The sequence below is a fragment of the Phacochoerus africanus genome, chromosome X (genome assembly GCF_016906955.1).
Source record: "Phacochoerus africanus isolate WHEZ1 chromosome X, ROS_Pafr_v1, whole genome shotgun sequence".
Lineage (NCBI taxonomy): Eukaryota > Metazoa > Chordata > Mammalia > Artiodactyla > Suidae > Phacochoerus > Phacochoerus africanus.
In genome coordinates this window covers 55,060,911-55,081,020 of record NC_062560.1, presented here as the reverse complement: position 1 = coordinate 55,081,020, position 20,110 = coordinate 55,060,911, and the positions used below count along the sequence as shown (strand labels likewise).

The following is a 20,110-nucleotide window of genomic DNA, read 5'->3' as shown; positions in this document are numbered from 1 at the left end:
TACCCTGTGGCTGAGTCCCGGGTAGGGGTGGGGGGGGAACTGCCTGGAGCCTGGGGAAGGGGAGGCAGTGCAGGAGGTGACTGGAGCAGCAGCGGCGGTAGGGGAGGCGGAGGGGGAGGCGGAGGCGGCGGAGGCGGCGGCGGCGGCGGCGGCGGCGGAGGAGCTCTCAGCCGTGGCAGCTGAGGCTCCAGCCTTCGCCAGGGCGGCGCAGCAGACAATAACCGGGCTAGAAACCAGACCGGGCTGGGTAAACCTTTGCGCGCAGCCAGTAGTTTCCGCCTGCCCGCCCTCCGGTGGCAGTCCCGCGTGCTCCGCTCTGGCAGCCTGGAGAGGAGCTCTCAGGGCTGGGCGGGTCGGCATTCGGACCGCTCTGCGCTGCCCCTTGAAACCCGCTTTGAGGACTGCCCGGTGTGGGCCAGTGCCAGGTACTCGGCGCGAGCGACTGCGGCTAGAGGCGGAGAAGAGGTGGGCAGGCCGGTGAGCTAGCTTGGGCCATGCATCTGGGCTCCCGGGGGAGGCGGGGATGGGGCCCGCACGTGCTACCCTTAGCTCCCTGGAGAGGAACAGCCAACCAGCACCCCCAGCGGGCATTTGTAGGCCTGGAGCTCAGCAGCTTTGTTGTAGCACCTTAGCTAGAACAGCTGTGTTACACGGGTGTTGCTCACCCCAGCGGCCGTCTGCCACCCCTCCCCTCCCCTGCGCATCTCCTGCCTCTCTTACTTCTCTGGGGACCGAGCCAACGTACTGGTCTGGGCCCGACGGATAGGATGCTTGCTTTGTCGTGGATTGGGGTATCTACATTGTGTGCCTCCTCCTTGGGGGAGCTCAGTTGGGCCTGTGGGCTTCTCATTTCCCTTCAGAACCTCGGCCTTGAGGGCCCAACCAGCCACTAGGCGCATCTGGTGCCCGCCCCGCTGGCAGCCCGGCTCTCGCTGGATCCTGGGTTAGGGCAGTAGCCCAAGCTAGTCCTTGGGTTAGAGCTTCAAGGCCTCTTTGTCTCCCCCCCGCCCCCCGCCTTCTCTCGCACTGTCCGCGTTTTTCTCTCCAGCTTCCGGTTTAAAAATAGCGATAAGCACGGTGTTGTGTATGTGCGTGTGTGTGCGCGGGGGTGTTCTCTGCCAGAGGTCGAGGGAGCAATTACTGTAGTAGAGGGAACGAACCGTTTGGGTGTGTGTGAGAGAGCTAAAGAGGCAGCCAAAACCTCCAACTTCTTAGTTACTTAAAATACTCAGCCTGCTGGGCCGCTGTCATTGTCTGCGGCTGACACCTCAGATATTGTTTGACTGCCGGACTTTGCCTAGGCTCTCCGCTGATGAGGGGCTGTGCCCGCCAAGCGCGCCAGTGCACAGGCGGCAGCTGGACTGACCCTGCAAAGCTGGCCTCGGTTTGGACAGGCTTGTTTTTGGTGTGGGCCGCGGTGTCAAGATGAGCCTTGTCCTCATACATTCACTATCCACTGTAGTTTTGCCTGCCAGTCGCATTGGTCTGGGCTAGGTGGAGGGTGCTGTGCTTTTGGACTCCAGGCCCCACCCCTGAGGATACCAGCACAACCCCTTCCCCCCAGGGCAGCTCTCCTCATTCAGCCCCACCCACCACTCTGTCTGCCCCAAAGTGTGCCTCTGGCAATGGACTCTAGGCCTTTCTGAGGAACAGGAGGGAGGGAGCTACTCGGGGCTTGGAAGGCTCTTGTTCGACCTTTGAGCAACTTCTCAGGGTGGAGGACTCTGTGCACTGCAGGGCCCTGGCAAAGCCTAGGCACTTTTGAGAGGAGACAATGAAACCCAGTAAATCCCTCACTTAAGGAAAGGCTAGCTGGGGACCTTAGAGACACTAACCAGAATTGCAGATACTGCCATATAGTCTCCTCCTCTCACTTTGACCAAGCACCAATATAATCCATCTATTTACAGCTGGGTATCTCCAGCCCAGAGCTGGACCTGCCCTTTGCTTGCCTCAAACCCAGTCACCTAACATGTCTGCCCTATATAACTCCCCTTCCCACACCCAAATCTACTTACCCTACACTCCAAATTCTCTTCCTTCTCAGTTCCCAGTTCTGTGCCCACCTCTTTAGTGCCTTTCCTACCTATCTCCTGATGACTTCTTTTCTCAGAACTCATCCAGGCTATTTGCATCCTTGAGCAATTTCAGGCTTAAGTTATAATAGGGGACAAACTATAATTGTTTCCCTGCCTCTACTTTGTCTCCCTGATATCGTGCATGTCTGGGTTCTCTGAGTACCTCTCAGAGGAGCAAATGAAACCTGGATCTCTGTCACAGCCCTCTGAAAGCCTAGCAATGCTTAGCAGTTAATGAATGCTCGGGAAGAACTTGCTGTCTTTATAGAGCTTTGGAAAAGACCTTTACTTCTGCAACTGGCATTTGTCCTGATTAATATGAAAGTGATTAGAAAATTGATACTCAAGGCTCAGCTATTTATTGAGTATACTTAAGGTTGAGAAGGAGGGTGGGTTGCATCTACAAAAAAAAAAAAAATCATTACATCTCCCTTCAACAATAACCTCAGGATCTGGACTTCATAGTCCTCAGACTGCACATACCTTTGCTTGCTGATTCATGAGTCGAGAGGCAAACTATCATGGAGAGAGATGAGAGATATGTATATATGAGGCGATTTCCCTGGGAAGCCTCAAGAAATTTGAGGGGTTTGGTTAGGCAAAGGGTAGTGGTGTAAACAAAATTAGGAATGGGGAGGTGACTGGCAAGCAGGCTGAGTGAGGTGACTGAGTCTTTTCTGGTTGAGATTGTATGGCTCTCAGGTGGAAAGGAGGTTGGAGCCAGTGGTGGTGGGGTTCTCAAATGCCAGGTTGTGGAACAGGGGTCTGATATGGGGGTTTTGGAGGAAGGGGCCACCAAAGAATGGGAAATTGGTAGGTTTTAATATATCTGTGTGTGCAAATATGCCAGAATAAAATGGAATTTTAGAATGGGTTCTTAGAAAGGAATTGGAAGCATGTCATATGTTGGGCAGGTAAGAGGCCATCTTTAGATCTAGAAGAACTGAGGAGCTGGTTATCTCTAGAGGGAAGCTGTATCCTGTCCACCTCCATTTGGCCTGGCAGGAGGTGGAGGGGAAAGGAGGGAGCCTGGAGCCTACCTACCAGTGTGGTGAAGGCTAACTGCCTCAGACCTCTGCTGATCCTCTTTCTCCCAGATGGACAGGCCTTCATGGAGCTCCAGTTTGGACTCCTATGCTTACAGATGGGTATCTTGAGACCTTGAAAAACAGTAGAGACTTGGCTGATGGTCACACAGTATTTAGGGAGAGGTTGTTGCCTCCTGTGCAGTGGCTCTTTGAAATTGTATCCCACTGTCTTCAGAAATCTCCACTGAATAGAAATCGCCATTAACGAACCCCTCATTCTACCTCACTCATTCATCAAGATTGAAGGGATGCTAGGTTATCTTGCTAGGAACTCCTCCACTTTCATGTCTCTTGCTTTTTAGTCTTGGTGTACAGCCTGTCAAGGGCTGAAAAATTTCAGGAGGGGAGGTAGTTGAAAGAAGTTGTTGGTGCAATGATTCCCTCCTAGTATAGTGGAGGTGTTAAAAATTCCTCAAGAACCATTACATTTACACTCTCTGAAAATGTGAGTGGCAGTGGGGTTGGACAGCCCTGCTCTGCTGGTCCAGGGGGACAAAGGGAGTGAGAAAAATAACAGCAAGTCTGGCTTATAGTTACTGGCTTATTTGTAGAGCCAAAGAGGAAGAAGGGGCTTCCAGCCTTCTCACTTATAGATAGGCTACATAGCTAGAAGGGAGTATAATTTTGTCTGTTCCCCTGGCTCAAATTCGGTTGAGACAGATAGACTAGGTGATAAAAGTAAAAGTCCTTGGAGGAGGCATTTCATAACCTTCCTTGTCACTCATTCCTGACTTAACCATCTCATTGCCATCTCATTCTTTCTCAGATCTAATCTGAACCTTTCATGCTGTATTTAACCCAACTCTGTGTGTGTGTGTGTGTGTGTGTGTGTGTGTGTTTGGGCATGGGCTTGAGAGCAGCTGGCCACCATTGCTCTTCTGCTTAGCAATTCATTGGATATTTCATCTCTTCCACCCCCAACTTCTGTTCTCTGAATTAAATAATCACAGAGGCTTTCACCTCTCTTTGATCTTATTTTTCAACCTGTGCGTGTGTAAGTACATTGCTGGCAAGGCAGGAAGGGAAATGAGAACCACTGCACAGATGCAGGTGCCAGCTGAGTGAGGGTGTGTTGCTCCACTGAACCTTTCCTTTTGGGATTAGGGGGTAATGTGAACAATGGGGAAAATGGCCCTGGCGGCTTGGTGGAGTCAGAGGCAGGCATACTGGTGCTGTAGGGGGTGGGCAGGGGTTGTGTTGGGAAGCTTTGCCCCTTTGATCTGCATTTCTTGTTGCAGAGCCTTCATTGCTTTCATCTCCTGCAGGTTTTTATTTTCCCCTGCTGAGTTTCCAAGCAGATATTAACCCCCCTTCTCTAGATAGTACTCCTCAGCCCTCCATGCTGGTGGCTGCAGCACTTCTCAGGAGAGAGAGAGCTGGGCCTTGCCTGTTCTGGTCCCCCCATCTCTGGACGTGTAGGAGATATTCATAGGCCAGGCATAGTGCACTCAGAAAGAGTAAAACGTTGGGTGGGTTTGCTGGGGCAGGGGTGAGAGGCATGAGGAGTGAGACTAGGCCACAGTGCATCACTGTTCTGCAGTGGGGCCAACCAGCTAGGCATCCAAGCCTCCCAGTGAAGTCTAGGGCCCACAAAATTACATTACCTCAACATGCCTCCTAACTCAGAAGCCACTAGAAAACTGGACACAGGACCACTCTTCCTCCAGCTTCTCATGCAGCCTGGGATAAGCAGATCCACAGTCCAATCTCCCATTGTATATGAGAAAACTAAGGCCCAGAATAGGGTAGGAATTTATTTGCCCAGGGTTACAAAAGAGCACGAAACTCCTGGAGCCCAATTCGAGGCTTCTTCCTCTGAGCACACTGATCCTAATCCCCTCCCAAACTTCAGTTTCCTTACTTGGTTTCTCATATAAGGTATGGTGTGTGTAGGGGCATGGATACATATGAAAGTCGGGAATCTCCACTGTTCACTTGGCTTAACTGCTCCTCTGCAGGCTTTTCTTGGCTGCTTTGTCACATCTGTTCCCTGGGTTTAGCTCCTTTGTTGTTCTTCACTTGAACTGGGGTAGAGGGAGGTGATGCCTATCTTCAATCTCACTCTTACTGAGTTACTGCTGACAGAGTGGAAGCCTTACAATACAGACATGACACCCACCTCGGATACATTCCTCTCTAAGGGGGTTTGGGAGCCTGAGCGGGGAATGGAAAGTAGGTAGCACCCAGAGCCCCCATTGTTCCAGGCAAGCTGGGTAGGCAGCCTCAGCAGCCTGAGGAGAAAGCTGGAGCATCAAGAAGATTCATTAGGAAAGCCCATTAGGAATGGAGAGAAATTAGAAATGGAAGAGGGTGACAACACCTCCCAGACTGGAGAAGCCCCTGTGTATGTGGGGCTGGGGCTAAGGGGCAAAGAAGTGAGCCTAGGGTATATAGAGAGCAAGTCTTGAAGGTCAAGCAAGGGTTTGACTTCAATCCTGTAGGCAATACAGAATAATTTGGTAAGTAGAGGAGTGATGTGCTGAAATCAGGTTGGTAAGAAAATAAATTTGGCAAGGGTGTACAAGATAGATGAGGTGGAAATGGGGAGGCAGGGGGCAGGATTTCAGTGTTGTGGCAGTGAGGGACCAGAGGGAGCTCTGCTAAGAGGCTTGTGTCACCCTCAGAAAACAGAAGGGGGCAGCTGAGGAGCTCGAGTGAAGAAGGTGGCTGCAAGAGGCCCCATCACAAGGGCACTTTATTGAACATCTGCTTGGTATCTAGCAAGTAATCTGTCTTTTATATTTATCATCTCTAATCCTTACTGTAATTCTACAAGGTGGGTAGCATTTTCTTCGTTTTACAGACAAGGCATTTGAGTCTCAGAAAAGTTAGGTTATGTTCTCAAATCCCACAGCCTGAACGGGGTGAAGCCAGCATTTTAGTTCTGAGCTGACAAATTCCAGCTGAAATAGAATTCAGTTGAATCAATATTGTTTGAGTGGTGGTGACTATAAGATGAAGGAGGGTCCATTCCAGAGAGATGAACAGACAGACTGAGGCCTGCCAGAATAAATTACCCAAGGATGAGTATGTTAACTCATTTGAGGGGCTTATGGTGGGGGAATAGGAGCAGGGGCTACAGGGCCCTGTTTGGGGTCTTTGCTGCATTTAGAGTTTGGTAGGATGCCCTCTTGAGAAGAGGTGCCCCTTAGGAATGTTGCAGATTAGGGGAGGAATGGTTGCCGGGATAGCCTCTACAGCTCCACCAAAGAGTACCAAGCCAGACAGCCCTTCCTTCGGGTCCTGAAAAAGTGGTTTTGAGAGTGGACTTTGGCTGTGTGAGAAATGTTGATTCAATTTCCAGATCATCTTACAGATCATTTTGCTTAAATAGTAGCTCAAATTCTTTGTCCCCACTGGCTGGTTTCTGAGTGAACCTATTTTTGGCCCTTCAAACTTATCTCCTAAGGAAAAGGAACATGTTCCATAGTTTGGGAGTGGTGATGGTGGGGTTGCTGATGAGGAGAGCTGCCACAGGCTGGGTTGGCAGCTCTAGGATTCTGAAATCAGCAGGCTTTATGGAATGTGCTAGATGGGACCAAAACAGTGGTGGCCAGTGAAGACTGGAAATGCTGCAGAGGAGCCCAACTAGACTGGGACAGGAGTGTGATGGGAGGGGGAGATGATGGTTCTTGCTGATGTGAGGTGAACCTGCACAGTCCTCACTCTCAGTCTTCTTCCTTTGATTAGGGCCCAGCACAGTACAGCAGAATGGCATAGAATTGGGACTCAAGAGGCCTGGAAGCTAGTGTGGCTCTGTCATCATCCGACTGTGTGACCTTAGGAAAGTCTTTTCCCAAGCCTAGGCAATTTCCTCTTCTATGACAAGGAGTTACCATCCCCTACCAGGCCTGGATCACTGGGAAGGTGAAATGGGGTGGGGGGTGAAGGAATTCAGAGCACTTTGTAAGCTGGTAAGAAACATGAGTGGGTAAAGGACATCTGTTGATTTGCATTTCCTTTGATGCTGGCACTTCAGCTGAGTTTGAATTATTGCCTTTCTGGCTTGGGCTAGAGAACCTGGCTAGTTTGAAATTCTCATATAATCCAGAGCTGTTAGCCAGTAGCTGATTTGAGGCAAGATTTTGCTAAAAGAGCAACTAAAGCTTCCTGTGAGATAGGAACACATTCACCCTCATTTACCATTTGGAGAAACTGAGGCCCAAGGAGGTTTGGTGACATACTCATAGAGCCCCGAGGAGGCTAAAGTAGTCTTGCTGTTAGAAATTGTCCAACTATAGTTTGAATAAAATATATTTAAACTAATAACTGTGGTTTTGAGCCTATATATAGGCTGGTACTTTATATGCATCTGTTTTGTTCAACAGCTTTAAGAGGTAGGCATTCTCAGTAGCCTCATTTCCCAGTTGAGGAAACTGAAAGAACCTTACAGATTCCTTCTAGGTAGGCAGAACTGATTATAGGGGCTGGGCTCCCTGTCCATACCACTCCTTCCTTAGCCTACCCTTCCCCCATACACAAAGGCAGGATGGGCCCAGAGTGGACTTTCCCCAGGAAAACTTATTGTAGGAGGTCTAGGAAAGTATGACTGTTTGAGGCTTTGTCTCTGGAACTACTGCATAATTCCACACATCTTCCCTGAACTTAGCCTTCTCTAAGTTGGCTGAGCTGGCCTCAGGAAATTGGGCTGGGAGTAGAATGTGCAAGGCTCAGGCTGCAGCTGAGAAAGATCCCTGAGGCAGGTTTGCCAGTCGTCTCCTACCTCTGTTTTGCAAGGAGAGGAGAAGAAAGGAGCTCTACCCTAGTCATCCACTCGTCCCAGAATGGCCTGAGGTTGGCCTCTGGGGCAGGGATGAACACAGCCCAATTATTGCCATGCTATCAACAGCTCTGGCGAGTGGCCCCTACCAGGGACCACAGAGTAGCCTTAGAGGGTTCCCTTACCTGCTGTCCACCTGAAACTTAGCCACACAGGTTGAGAAACCTAAGGGTAAAGGGGCTCTGCCTTTAGCAGAACTACTTTCTTGGCAGGAACCATGAAGGGAACCAGCCCCAGCGAGGGGAGCTGCAGAATCTGTTATTTTGCTGTCCCCTTTGCCTTCTTCCCCACCTCACTCTCCTGACCAGTGAACTCTGTGGTCCTGAGCAAAGGCAGCATAGCTCAATGGGGAAGGACAACATTGGGACCTGGTGAGATAGTAAGGAGTATGGAGAAGGAAGGGCCCTGGGCCAGTGGTGGCTGGGTAGGACTGAGCTAGGGAGCTACTATCTATGGGTGATTCCTGCCACTTTCTGTCAAACCGTTGTGGGGAATACAGGAAGAGACACTGTGAGTGGGGTACATGGCTCTAGAAGGGACAAGGCAGGGAGGTAGGAGACAGCATAGTTTCAAGGCTGGTCCTTGCCAGCAAAGATGACCCTGGGCCTAGTTAGGAGAAGGGCCTGAAGCTGGGGGAAATAATTTCATTCCTGGGGACACAACTCTGCCTAGTTTACCCACTCCCACCACATACACAGAGAGCTTTTTAAACTCCCCTTAACAGAGGACTTTGTATAAATCCATACACATGTCTTTCAAATCCCCTCACACCTGGCTCTTCCTCAGCATGAGCCAAGGAAGGTGGTCCCTCAGATTTCCTGTAGTGAATGATCTTCTCAAATGAATAGTGGGCTGCCCTCTACTCCAGTGGAGCACAGAAGCAAGGGCAAGAGAAGGCCAGCGACTGCCCTCCAGGCAGGGCATCAAAGTTCTATAAAAACAGCCTTCTTTGAGTTTCAATTTTCTGTTCACAGGAATTTCAGCTCCTAAACCAGAGGACAACTAAGCCTTCAATTCATAAGCCTGGGTAGGCCCATGAGATTTTTCACTTAGCCCTTGGTCTTCCTTGATGCCTAGCCACACTTACAAGTCTTGCCCATCCCTTCCCCTAAATAATTGTCACTTTTACTCATTCCTGTGTTACAAGGCCCAGATTGATTGCCTCCTTCTCAATGCAGCTTTTCTGAGCCCCAAGGCTATCTTTCTGCTTTTCAAGTTTATCCTCGGATATGATAACAAGGTATGAAGAATGATACTCCAACACTCAGCTTAAGCAATAACAGGGGCTCTTCTCTAAGGCCTGCATCATATTGTGCCTTCAGACTGTTACATATAGGATTCTCTCCATGTTAGCCCAGGAGCTCCCCAAAAGCAAGGACTGGGGTTTCCCCTTTTGGCAGCACTGAGTTCTTATCTATCACTTAACAAATTTTCTGGAGAGGTTTGTTTCATGAATTCCACAGAGGGGAATACAATTTCACAAATAACTCCTCTTTATGCCCAGCAGCACCATAAATGATAATGCTGTCAGTAATTTCAGGGCAGAGGTAAAAATTCTGTGCTTTGAAAAGTGAGGGATTCAGATAGATGATAGGGCCCCTATTTCCATTAGGCCCTGGGGTAGAGGACTCAGAATGCTCAGAATGTGTGTGTGTGTCTGTGAATGTGTATTTGAGGCATAACACTGTCTGTCATGGGCCTATCCATTGCAGAGCTAGGCTGGAACAATGCCGCATTAAAATATGTCACACAGGAGAAATAAAAAACATGAGCAAATAGCAATATAGATCTCTGCAGAGAGGGGATCAGATGAGGTGGTTTTTTTTTTTTTTTTCCTCTCTTTTATTTTCTGGATAAGCAGCCATTATTTTGTTTCAAGTTTAATATTCAGTTCTGCAGAGTGCTCCTGGATCATATTGATTATTCAAGTGTCAGGACAAGCAAGTCACAAGGCACAAAATTAATGTTTGCAAGACAAGATTAGGGACTCCAGGAGGGTTCCTCTAATGAAGTCAGAGGCTAGAGTATAGCTGCCAGGCTCTCTTCACCCCCAGTGCTGGTCCATAGTCTCTCACTGCAGCTGAATGTGTGAGTGTTATTACCATAGCAACTAATTACAGGACTGATGTACAGGCCAGCTACTCCTAGGACAAAAGTGTTGCTTGCCTCTTCTCTCTTTCTGGTTCCAGGTAGCTGTTCTGCTTCCCTTCCCTGTCCAAACTCCTCATTTGCTGGTGGCTACCCAACAGAGAAGGAACAGTGATGAGGGATTTTCCAGGGAGGAGTCATTGGGTTTTAGTAGGCTGGTCACTGATCCACTGTCAATCAGCTATAGTCACTGGAATGAATACACCAGACTATGGGGTGCAGAAGGATATGTTGGTGTGGGTGGTGGCTAGCCTTTCTTTTTATTCCATCTCTGTGACATTTTGATACTGAGAGTATTGGGTGCCTAGACCAGAAGGATGTGCCTTCCTCCAGGTTTATTTATTTAAATAGCTGTTGAAAGGAGCTGCGAAGAAGCAGTCTGCCTCATGGTTCTAAAGTGGAACTTGGAGGTTTCACTTGCTGAGGGTCATATTAAAATCTGTTCCCAGCAGGACAGTCTAACCTAGACCTATCCCTCATATAACCACATGAGGGGGAGGTAATTCTAGGCCTCTTAGACTGAGGATACTGAATCCCAGTGAGTGCCTTCCCCAGAGGCCACCATACCATTTTAGCTGATCCTGGATTGCAGCTCTGGAATGTGGGTCTGCAGGGTTCCTACTCGGTGCTTCTGAAGGTCCAAGCATGGTCTTACAGGCAATTTAGAGAGCCTGAGGGAAGGAGGTGAAATTCAGGTCTACTTTTCTACAAAGCCCCAGGCAAAATGTCAGTGGCTAATGCAAAATTGAGGCTGGGAACTTGCAGAATCCAGTGAGGAATTCAATGGGTTGTTTTGCCAAATGCTTTTCAAAAACTCTGTATTTTTAGACCTGACTTACCTTCTGTCTTTCCTGCCTCTCTACCACATACCCTTTGATACTCTTTCCCATGACCAGTAGCACTGTAGGTCTTTATCACATCTGCAGTTCCCCTGCCCACTGCTCCCCTGAGCTTAGGTTGGCCTGAAGTGAGTGGGCTTGCCAAGTAGGGTGGAAGGGATGGCTGACTGTTGCTCAGTGTAGGGTTTTGCTGCATTGGGCCCCAGAGGAGGCTGGACCAGCAAACTAAGCATTATAGAGTGGGTTAAGGTTTTCCCTACATTTTCTCTTTCTTTCTGGTTCTACTCAAGCCCGAAACCACAGACACCTGTGAAAACAAACCCAGCCTGGGTGCTTGCTCACAGTACTGTCTTTCTGTCTTTGTCTCTCTCATCTTCAGACCCAACTGTGATGCTTCCTTTCTGATGATGTTATAAAAGTGCTCAGAAGCCAGAAGGCTGCGTTTTTCAGCTGAACATACCTGAGTTGTCCCCACTATCATGGAAACCCGAAAGGATGAATCTCTTCAAGCCAAGGGAGCAGCAGTCTCTGTGGATACCAAGGACCAAGGGGCAGAGAATGGAGCCAAGAACAAGGCAGCTGAGATGATAGAAGGGCCAGCATCAGAACCACCCTCATCTGGCCCAGGTAGGCTGAAAAAAACTGCCATGAAACTCTTTGGTGGCAAGAAGGGCATCTGTACCCTGCCTAGTTTCTTTGGAGGGGGACGAAGCAAATGTTCTGGGAAAGGCAACTCTAAGAAGGGCCTTAGCAAGAGCAAGACCCACGATGGCCTGAGTGAAGCAGATCATGGCCCCGAAGATATTGTCAGCGAAGGAACTGGCCTCTCCTTACCTTTGCCTGAGTCATCCTGCCAGCTTCTCAGCTCCCAGAGTGCCCATGGGTCTTTGGAGATAGGCTCCAGATGCAAGATATCTGTGGCTGGAACCACTGAGAAGGTTCCCTTTGTGACCAAGCCAAAAAAAGGCCTGAAAGGTTTTTTCAGCAGTATCCGCCGTCACCGGAAGAGCAAGGTCTCTGGGGCTGAGCAAAGTGATCCAGGGGCCAAGGAGCCTGAAGGGGCCAGAGCCCGGCTTTACGAGCATGTGAGCTCAGCCCTTCTGCCCCACACTGAACAAACCCTCCAAGCCCCAAGAGAGGAAAATACCAAGTCCCAAGATCCCCCTGGACCCAAAGTTTCTTCATTATCAGAGCCTTCTCCAACAGCCACTGAGAAGACAGCATGTAAAGATCCCGAAAAAAACACGAAAGCCTGTGCCTCCGCACTCCTGCAGCCCAAACCTGCCCTTGAAGCCAGTAGCCCAGAGGAGCCCCACAGCCCAGAAACAGGGGAGAAGGTGGTGGCAGAAGAGGTAAATCCACCTGGTGGCCCTGTGGGGGACCAGCTGAGCCTCCTCTTTGGGGATGTCACATCTTTGAAAAGTTTTGACTCACTGACAGGTTGTGGTGACATTATAGCAGAACAGGACATGGACAGTATGACAGATAGCATGGCCTCCGGAGGCCAGAGGGCCAACCGAGATGGGACTAAGCGAAGTTCTTGCCTGGTGACCTACCAAGGAGGGGGTGAGGAAATGGCTTTGCCCGATGATGATGATGAAGAGGAAGAGGAGGTGGAATTAGAGGAGGAAGAAGAGGAAGTCAAGGAGGAAGAAGATGATGACTTAGAATATATGCGGGCAAGTGCCCAGGTGTACCCAAGGCCCAATCTAAATCCAGGCTACCATTCCACTACATCCCCAGGCCACCACGGCTACATGCTTCTTGACCCAGTTAGGTCTTATCCTGGCCTAGCCCCTGGGGACCTTTTGACTCCTCAGAGTGATCAGCAAGAGTCTGCCCCCAACAGTGATGAAGGTTATTATGACTCCACCACGCCTGGACTTGAGGATGATTCAGGAGAGGCCCTGGGGCTTGTCCACAGGGATTGCTTACCCCGAGACAGCTACAGTGGCGATGCCCTCTATGAGTTCTATGAACCAGATGATAGTCTGGAGAACTCCCCACCTGGGGATGACTGCCTTTATGACCTCCATGGTCACAGCTCTGAGATGTTTGACCCCTTCTTGAACTTTGATCCTTTTTCTTCCTCTAGGCCACCTGGGGCAATGGAGACAGAGGAAGAACGGTTAGTGACCATCCAAAAACAGTTACTATATTGGGAGCTTCGGCGGGAGCAGCTTGAGGCCCAGGAGGCACATGCTCGAGAGGCTCATGCCAGGGAGGCCTACACCCAAGAAACTCACACTAGGGAGGCCCATGCTCAAGAGGCCTATGCCAGGGAGGCCTGTATCCGAGAAGTCCGTGCTCGAGAGGCTCAAGTCCGAGAGGTCCAGGCCCGGCAGGAGAAGCCAATCATGGAGTATCAGAAGAGGCCTTTAGGCCCTTCAGTGATGGGCCTGGTGGAAGGGGCATCAGGTCCCTCACAGACTTCCCACAAAGGAACCACCTCAGCTTTCCCTGCCACTGAAAGCAGCCAGCCAGATTGGAGGGACTTCAGACCTTTGGAAAAGCGTTTTGAGGGAACCTGCTCCAAGAAAGATCAAAGTGCCTGCCTGATGCAGCTCTTCCAGAGTGATGCTATGTTTGAACCAGACATGCAGGAAGCAAATTTTGGAGGTTCTCCCAGGAGGGCCTACCCTACTTACTCACCCCCTGAAGAGCCAGAGGAAGAGGAAGTTGAGAAGGAAGGGAATGCCACTGTGAGTTTCTCTCAGGCTCTTGTGGAGTTCACCAGCAATGGAAACCTCTTTTCTAGCATGTCTTGCAGCTCTGACTCTGACTCATCATTCACTCAAAACCTCCCTGAGCTGCCTCCCATGGTGACCTTTGACATAGCTGATGTTGAACGGGATGGGGAAGGGAAATGTGAAGAAAATCTTGAGTTCCACAACGATGAAGACCTTGCAGCCTCCTTGGAAGCTTATGAACTGGGGTACTACCAGAAACATGCCTTCAACAACTACTGCAGCAGATTCTACCAAGGCCTACCTTGGGGTGTGAGCAGTCTTCCTCGATACTTGGGACTGCCTGGCATGCACCCTCGACCTCCACCTGCTGCCATGGCCCTCAACAGGAGGAGCCGCTCCCTTGACACTGCAGAGACCCTGGAGCTAGAGCTCTCCAATTTTCACCTGGCCCAGGGCTACATGGAGTCTGATGAGCTTCATGCTCAGCAAGAAGATTCAGATGAAGAGGAAGAGGAAGAATGGGGCCGAGATAGTCCCCTGTCCCTCTACACTGAACCTCCAGGGACCTATGACTGGCCTGCCTGGGCTCCTTGTCCTCTCCCAGTGAGGCTAGGTCCTGCCTGGATAAGTCCTAGCCAGTTGGATGGGCCTTCCAGCCAGTCTCAGCATGGGCAGACAGCCTGTTGTGTATCTCCTGTTGCCATGTCAATGTTGTTGTCAGTATCAGGGCCAGAGCCAAAGGCACCTGGGGAATCTAAGGCTCAGCTAGCTCGACCTTCACACCTACCCCTGCCTATGGGCCCTTGTTATAACCTCCAGCCAAAGGTCTCCCAGAGTGCGAGGGCCAGGCCTCGAGATATGCTGCTGCCTGTTGATGAGCCCAGTTGCTCCTTCAGTTCTGGAGGCTTCAGCCCCAGCCCTCTGCCCCAGGCCAAGCCTGTGGGCATTACCCATGGCATCCCTCAGCTGCCCAGGGTCCGGCCTGAGCCCCCAGAGCCTCAGTCCATTCACTGTGGCGCTTCCACCCTTGACCTCTCAAAGGAGAGAGCAGAGGAAGGTGCCTCTCTCCCCACCAGCTACTCCTCCACTGCCATGAATGGAAACCTAGCTGAGTAGTCATCATCAATTCTGGAGTGGGAGGCATGGGGACTGAGCATGTGAATGGGTACAGAGGTAGGGAGAGGGGTGGGGGGTGGGTGTTGCTCCTTAACTTGAAAATCCTTTTGGCCAAGGAAAGCTATGAGTTTTCACCTTTGTTTTCCCACTTTCCCTTGTCCCTCATCTGTGGCCACATTTAGTTCAAGTACATCTGCCCTGGGAGACTGCTGCTATTGCTATGATCCAGTTTTTGCTTTCAGGGTTTTTTCTTGTGACCCATGCAGGGTTTGGGATGCTGTAATTTTGTGCCTATTCCAGTTGCTGAGTTAGCGATTATATATATAGCATGCATCCTTGACATACACTGAACCCTTAGCACCCCTGCCACTTCTCCACCCAGTGTGTGATGAACCACTGATGAGCAGCCAGGTCTGCACTCCCTCCCACTTGGGGACAGGGAGCTTGTTTCCTGTTATCAATGTGAAATTATGATACAGATCCTTCCTACCCCCACTTCCTCTGGCCTTGGCATAGCTGCCACCATTACATCAGATGATACAATCTGTTAGTCCCAGTTAGCTGTCCTTAGGTTCAAGTAACATGTGTCTTGCTGCCTACTGCTGTGGACTTTGGCATCATAACCAGATGAGGAGGGCCTTTTAACCTGGCCTGCCACACTTGGGTTGAAGACAAAAATAATTCCCTTAATAGAGTGATCAAATTCATCAAGTTGCAGATAGAAGACAAAATAGGGTTCTATTGTAGACACTGCCATAAGTCTTGAGCTCCGGAATGGTAGGATTTTTTTCTTCTTCATTTCTTAAGCTTGTGACTGCCTGAGTTGCCGATGCTTTTGAATTTTGGTTCTCTTTTCCTCCAAAATATATTTTCATAATTTTGTCACAAGGAACACAGTCTTTTAATTGAGATACAGGAAGAGCAGCTGCCTAAATTAGGCTTGGCTGTAGGGGCTGGGGCTTTTGCAGGTTGCAGGAGAAGGATAGTAAATGGCAGCTCATTTTTCTTTGCCATCAGGAGAGAGGATTTTAGATATTGAAGAGCTCATAGCAACCCAGGTTCTTAAAAGGGAAAATTGCTTCCCCTGCCCCAGAGACAAAAAGTTCCTTAAGCTTTGCCCACCCCTTCCTTGGACCCCGTAAAGAGGTTCCATGCTAGCACTCCCAAGAGACAGAACACCTCGGGCATTTAGGCTGCTGTTCCATGCTCTCTAAAGAACTTTCATTTTCCAGTTAGCCAAGTTCTTAGCATCATTAAAAGACCAGACTTCTTGAGAGGAAAGACTGTCACCAGCCCTCACTCTGCCAAGCTGAAGGACTCTGATTTGCATCGTAATTGCAGCCCTTTATGGAATGAATAGTGTCTTTCCTTCTCCCACATCCATACAATTTTCATGTAAAACTAGCTTGGAAATGTTGGTGGGAAAGAGTTACTGCCAGGAAGGCATTGCAACAGGCTAATCTTACCAGTCTCTACTTCTCATTAATGACCAATATGAGAGGGTTCCTTTTTGCAATAATTTCTTTATTGGAAATAGTATATGGAACATTTTTTCTTGGATATGTTGACCCAAATTATAATCCTTGTTCCTCTGACCCTGTCCCATCCCCCAACCATCTTCATGCCTGTTAAGAGAAGAGGTAAACAGGGCTCTTGCCATTCCCAAGGTACGTCAACTTAGCTTAGGAACATATGCTGTTGGCCCCCCAAGTCAAGATGACTTTGTGGACAAACTGCTCCTCGGCAAGGGATGTGTCTGTGCTGGTCTTTGTCACAATTTCTCAGATTGAGGTAGGCCCACTGCCTCTTCCCTCAAAGAGGAAAAGGTTGGTAGAAGCTGCACCCCGGAAGCAACACATGGATTTACATGGCACCGACACCAACACTCAAAGGACCCAGACCAGCTCTCTAGGCTGACCTTGTCTGCATTGTTAAGAAATGCATCAGCCATTGAGCTGGAGAATCAGAGAGGGTGAGGAAGGCCCCCCTCACTACAAGTACAGCATTCCATGAGAAAAGTGCCCAGATTCTGGCCTCTCACCAAAGCTGCCCTGGAACTGAATGGCCTGGCTCTTTGGCAGGAAGGAAACACTCACCAAATGCCTTTACAACAGGGGAAAACCCACCACTTGCCTCTTCTGTCTCTGCTTGTCCTTCAGGGCAGTTCAAGCTCCTGTTTGTATGTGGACTATGCCAGCCACAGCAGGTGGTAGAGCCACCATCAACCTCCAGAGCCCACTTGATCACCAACCTATCTGAGAAGAGAAAAAGTAGGTGGTCAGCCTTTGGCCAAGGGCTGAGAGCCACCCTCCGTAACAAGAGGGCAACAAAAGGTGACACCTCTGCAGGGAGCAGTCATGGCCCTGACACACTTTGCTGAACTTTGGAAGGTGGCTTATCACAGAGTAAGTGCTAAGACTGAGTGGCAACTTGTGGTTTGGACATTGCTGCCTGCAAGTCCTCTTGTCCTGGTCTGCCCAGGGACAGGATCCTTACCACCAGAAGTGAAGCAGTCAGGGTGCGTGGCTTCAGAAGCAGGGTCCTTTGAGTCTCACTCTAGATCCAAGCAGTTCATGGCTAAGTCTCAGCTGCAGCCTAGAAGAAGAAGGAAGACTGGCTGAGGACATGTGATGACAGGACAAGGTGATACTGGGAGAGCCAGCCAAGCTCAAGGCCTCTCCCCAAACATATGCTAGTGCTTGCTTGGCTAACACCAAATACGTCATGGACTAATAAAGATGTAGATGTCAAGTCCACAGATGGAACACTGTATCTACATGGCAAGATCATGGGCTAATGCTTTTGGATGTGACTTCAAGGGAAGATATGACTTGAAAAAAGGTGACTGCTCTTATATTGATACCCAGAAGGCTTATATAGTGTCAGATAGCTCTGATCTTGAGAATTCCAAATGAGACTGGTCCTTGGAGGACCAGTGACTGTGGATGGAGAAGGCCACCTAGGAAGGCCTCTCCCAAGGCTGACAGTTTCCCCATGCTTTAGCGCCTTCAATGAAGCCCTGGCTCAGTTGGGGCCTGCCCTGGTTGTCTGGGTCAGCTTGGGCACCAGTCCACAAGCCTCAGGCCAGAGGCTTTGGTCAACATCAGTCTTTCTCCCTCAGTACTGTTCCAAGGAGGGAAGTAGCTTCCCACACCCAGGGTGCGTTTCTCTCATCCTGATGCCGACAACTTTCCAACCCTTGCCAGTGCTACCACCCCACCTGCCCTCGGCCCCTGGGCCCAATTGCTAGAAGGAGGCATAGGGGGCTTAGAAGGGAGATTTCAAGTTTACTCATGTGTATGTTGCATCCACGTTGTTTTTAATATATATATATATATATATATATATATATCAAAAGTCAATTATCTATTTTTGTATTGTTTGCATTTTATAATCATGGAAAACAATGTTTATCAATTGTTCTTTTCTGATATATTTTATTTTTAAGCGGTGCTGTTTATAGTTTTAAACAAAGTGAAGATGACACAAAAATTGCTGCTGCTTATGTAGAGGGTTGGCATCTCAACTGCCCAGGGCCCTCACTCTTTCCCCTCTCCCTGATGTATCACATCATCCATTCTCTCCCTCCATGATAGGGACAGCAGAAGATGCCTAGGTACTAAGACAAATGCCAGGTGACTCAACCATGTAGAACCTGGTAGATGGTGTATCATTTTATGGTTTTACTTTTTCTTTTAGACCCTGCCCTTCCCTGTGTGTAGACCTTCTGGAATTAATCATGTCTCTGTCTCTCACTCTCTTTCCTCTTTATGTTGTGCTCTAGTTGAAACCAGAGTTTTCCATGTTTTGCTATTTGTCATATTGAGTTTCTCCAAAGGAGCATTTTTTGGGGACATTCTCTACCCAGTGGGGAGGGCAGGGACTTTCAAATATTACCCCTCTCCCCAAGAAGCTGGGGGAAATAGATAAAAGTGATGCTTGAATTATCAGGAATTGCCCATCTCATTGAGGAAACCCTTGCATGGGACTTTCAAGGAGCTCAGATGATTTTGACACTCACCCAGAAGAGACCTTGGGGAATTCCTTGACCCTTCTTGCTGCTTGGGGAAATCTCTTCCTCTGCCACCATTCCCATTCCCCTGCTGTGCTCCAGCTCACATGTGGATGGAACTTTGGGGAACAGTGGCTGTTAGGGTGATGGCTTGCTGGCCTAATTCTCACCTTTCCATCCTATAGTCACTCCAAAGAAGAAAATCCACATGGCATGTATATGTGTGAGGTTTGGGCCCACTGAGAATCGAGGCTTTAATTATTATTCTTGTTACTATTGGTGCTTATTTTCTCTGATGTATATGGGGTGGGGGGGAGAAACCAGGAATGTATATTTAGATCACGGTAAATAAAATGGCTGGGGGGACAGAGGAAAGAAATTGGAAATGGCAGTACATCCCCACCCCCAGGTTTAAGAGTTCTTTCTCTCTCAGTGCACAAAGGGGATCATGGCCCTTTGATGTGCCCTAGCTTCCCCTTCCCTATCCCTGAGATACGGAATTTCCTGGATTGTGACCTCTCTAATCCTAGTTCTTACTGACATCTAGATATCTTGATGCACTGCCTGTTTGTAACAACAAATATTTCTTTTGCTGAATGCTAATAAACTGGCTTCAAGAGGGGACCCCCCCCCCCAGTCACCGAAGTGCATTCTTGTGGTTTGTTCCATAGCAGCATGCCTGTGGCACATAGTTGTTGGGTTTGCCCTTGAGGGGAAATAGAAAAAGAAAGGGGGTGTGGGGTCACCCAGCAAGGGGAACAGAAGCCAGAGCTGAAAATGAAAGTAGAGGAAACCAGTTCTTGGTTCGAGTTGTACCCAGCATCTCAGTCATGATGTGTTGCTAAAACTCTTCTTGATACCATCTGTGCTCTGATACCTGCCAGGGAGCTAGCTAGCAATTCTGAAATTAGCTTCAGTTCCTGTAAGTGTACTGGCCTCCCCACCATCCAGGAGGCAAAAGTGTGGGCTACCTACTGATGGCTCCAGGAAAAGGATGCATCTAATGTTGGGACTCTCAGGCCAACCTGACAGGAGTGGCATCCTTTACCCAATCCTATAGGCAGAGATGCTGGCTGGGCAGCTGACTGGCTCACCTATTCAGCTGTGGACTTTGTGGGGAGTATGTGGCTTCTGCCCCTTATTGTAGGGTATCTTATCCAGTAGGCATCAGAGGTATGCAATGGCAACAGCCCAGTCACTTCGGTCATATCCTGATTTCCAGGCCTCTCCTAGCCCAAGCAGGAATCACCTGCCCATTTCTATTACCCATATAAGGGTCCTCCTGTACCCTTCAATCAGGAGAAGGTGATTGTCCTAATGGCTTTGGTTTCTACCATCAATCAGGAGAAGGTGATTGTC

At 49.3% G+C, this 20,110-nt stretch overlaps 1 protein-coding gene across 3 annotated transcripts; it reads left to right on the top strand.

The window, feature by feature from the left end:
* The first annotated feature begins 156 nt into the window (after nucleotides 1–156).
* On the top strand, nucleotides 157–19,391 carry AMER1 (APC membrane recruitment protein 1). Of its 3 annotated transcripts, none has more exons than XM_047764930.1 (2): nucleotides 157–425; nucleotides 11,313–19,391. In XM_047764930.1, the coding sequence occupies exon 2, from the start codon at nucleotides 11,413–11,415 to the stop codon at nucleotides 14,737–14,739; it is 3,327 nt and encodes a 1,108-aa protein (XP_047620886.1). In that variant the 5' UTR covers nucleotides 157–425; nucleotides 11,313–11,412; the 3' UTR covers nucleotides 14,740–19,391. The 3 variants fall into 3 exon arrangements, with proteins under 3 accessions (XP_047620886.1, XP_047620884.1, XP_047620885.1); XM_047764928.1 differs by having other exon boundaries at nucleotides 157–465; XM_047764929.1 differs by having other exon boundaries at nucleotides 157–477.
* The last annotated feature ends 719 nt before the right edge of the window (nucleotides 19,392–20,110 follow it).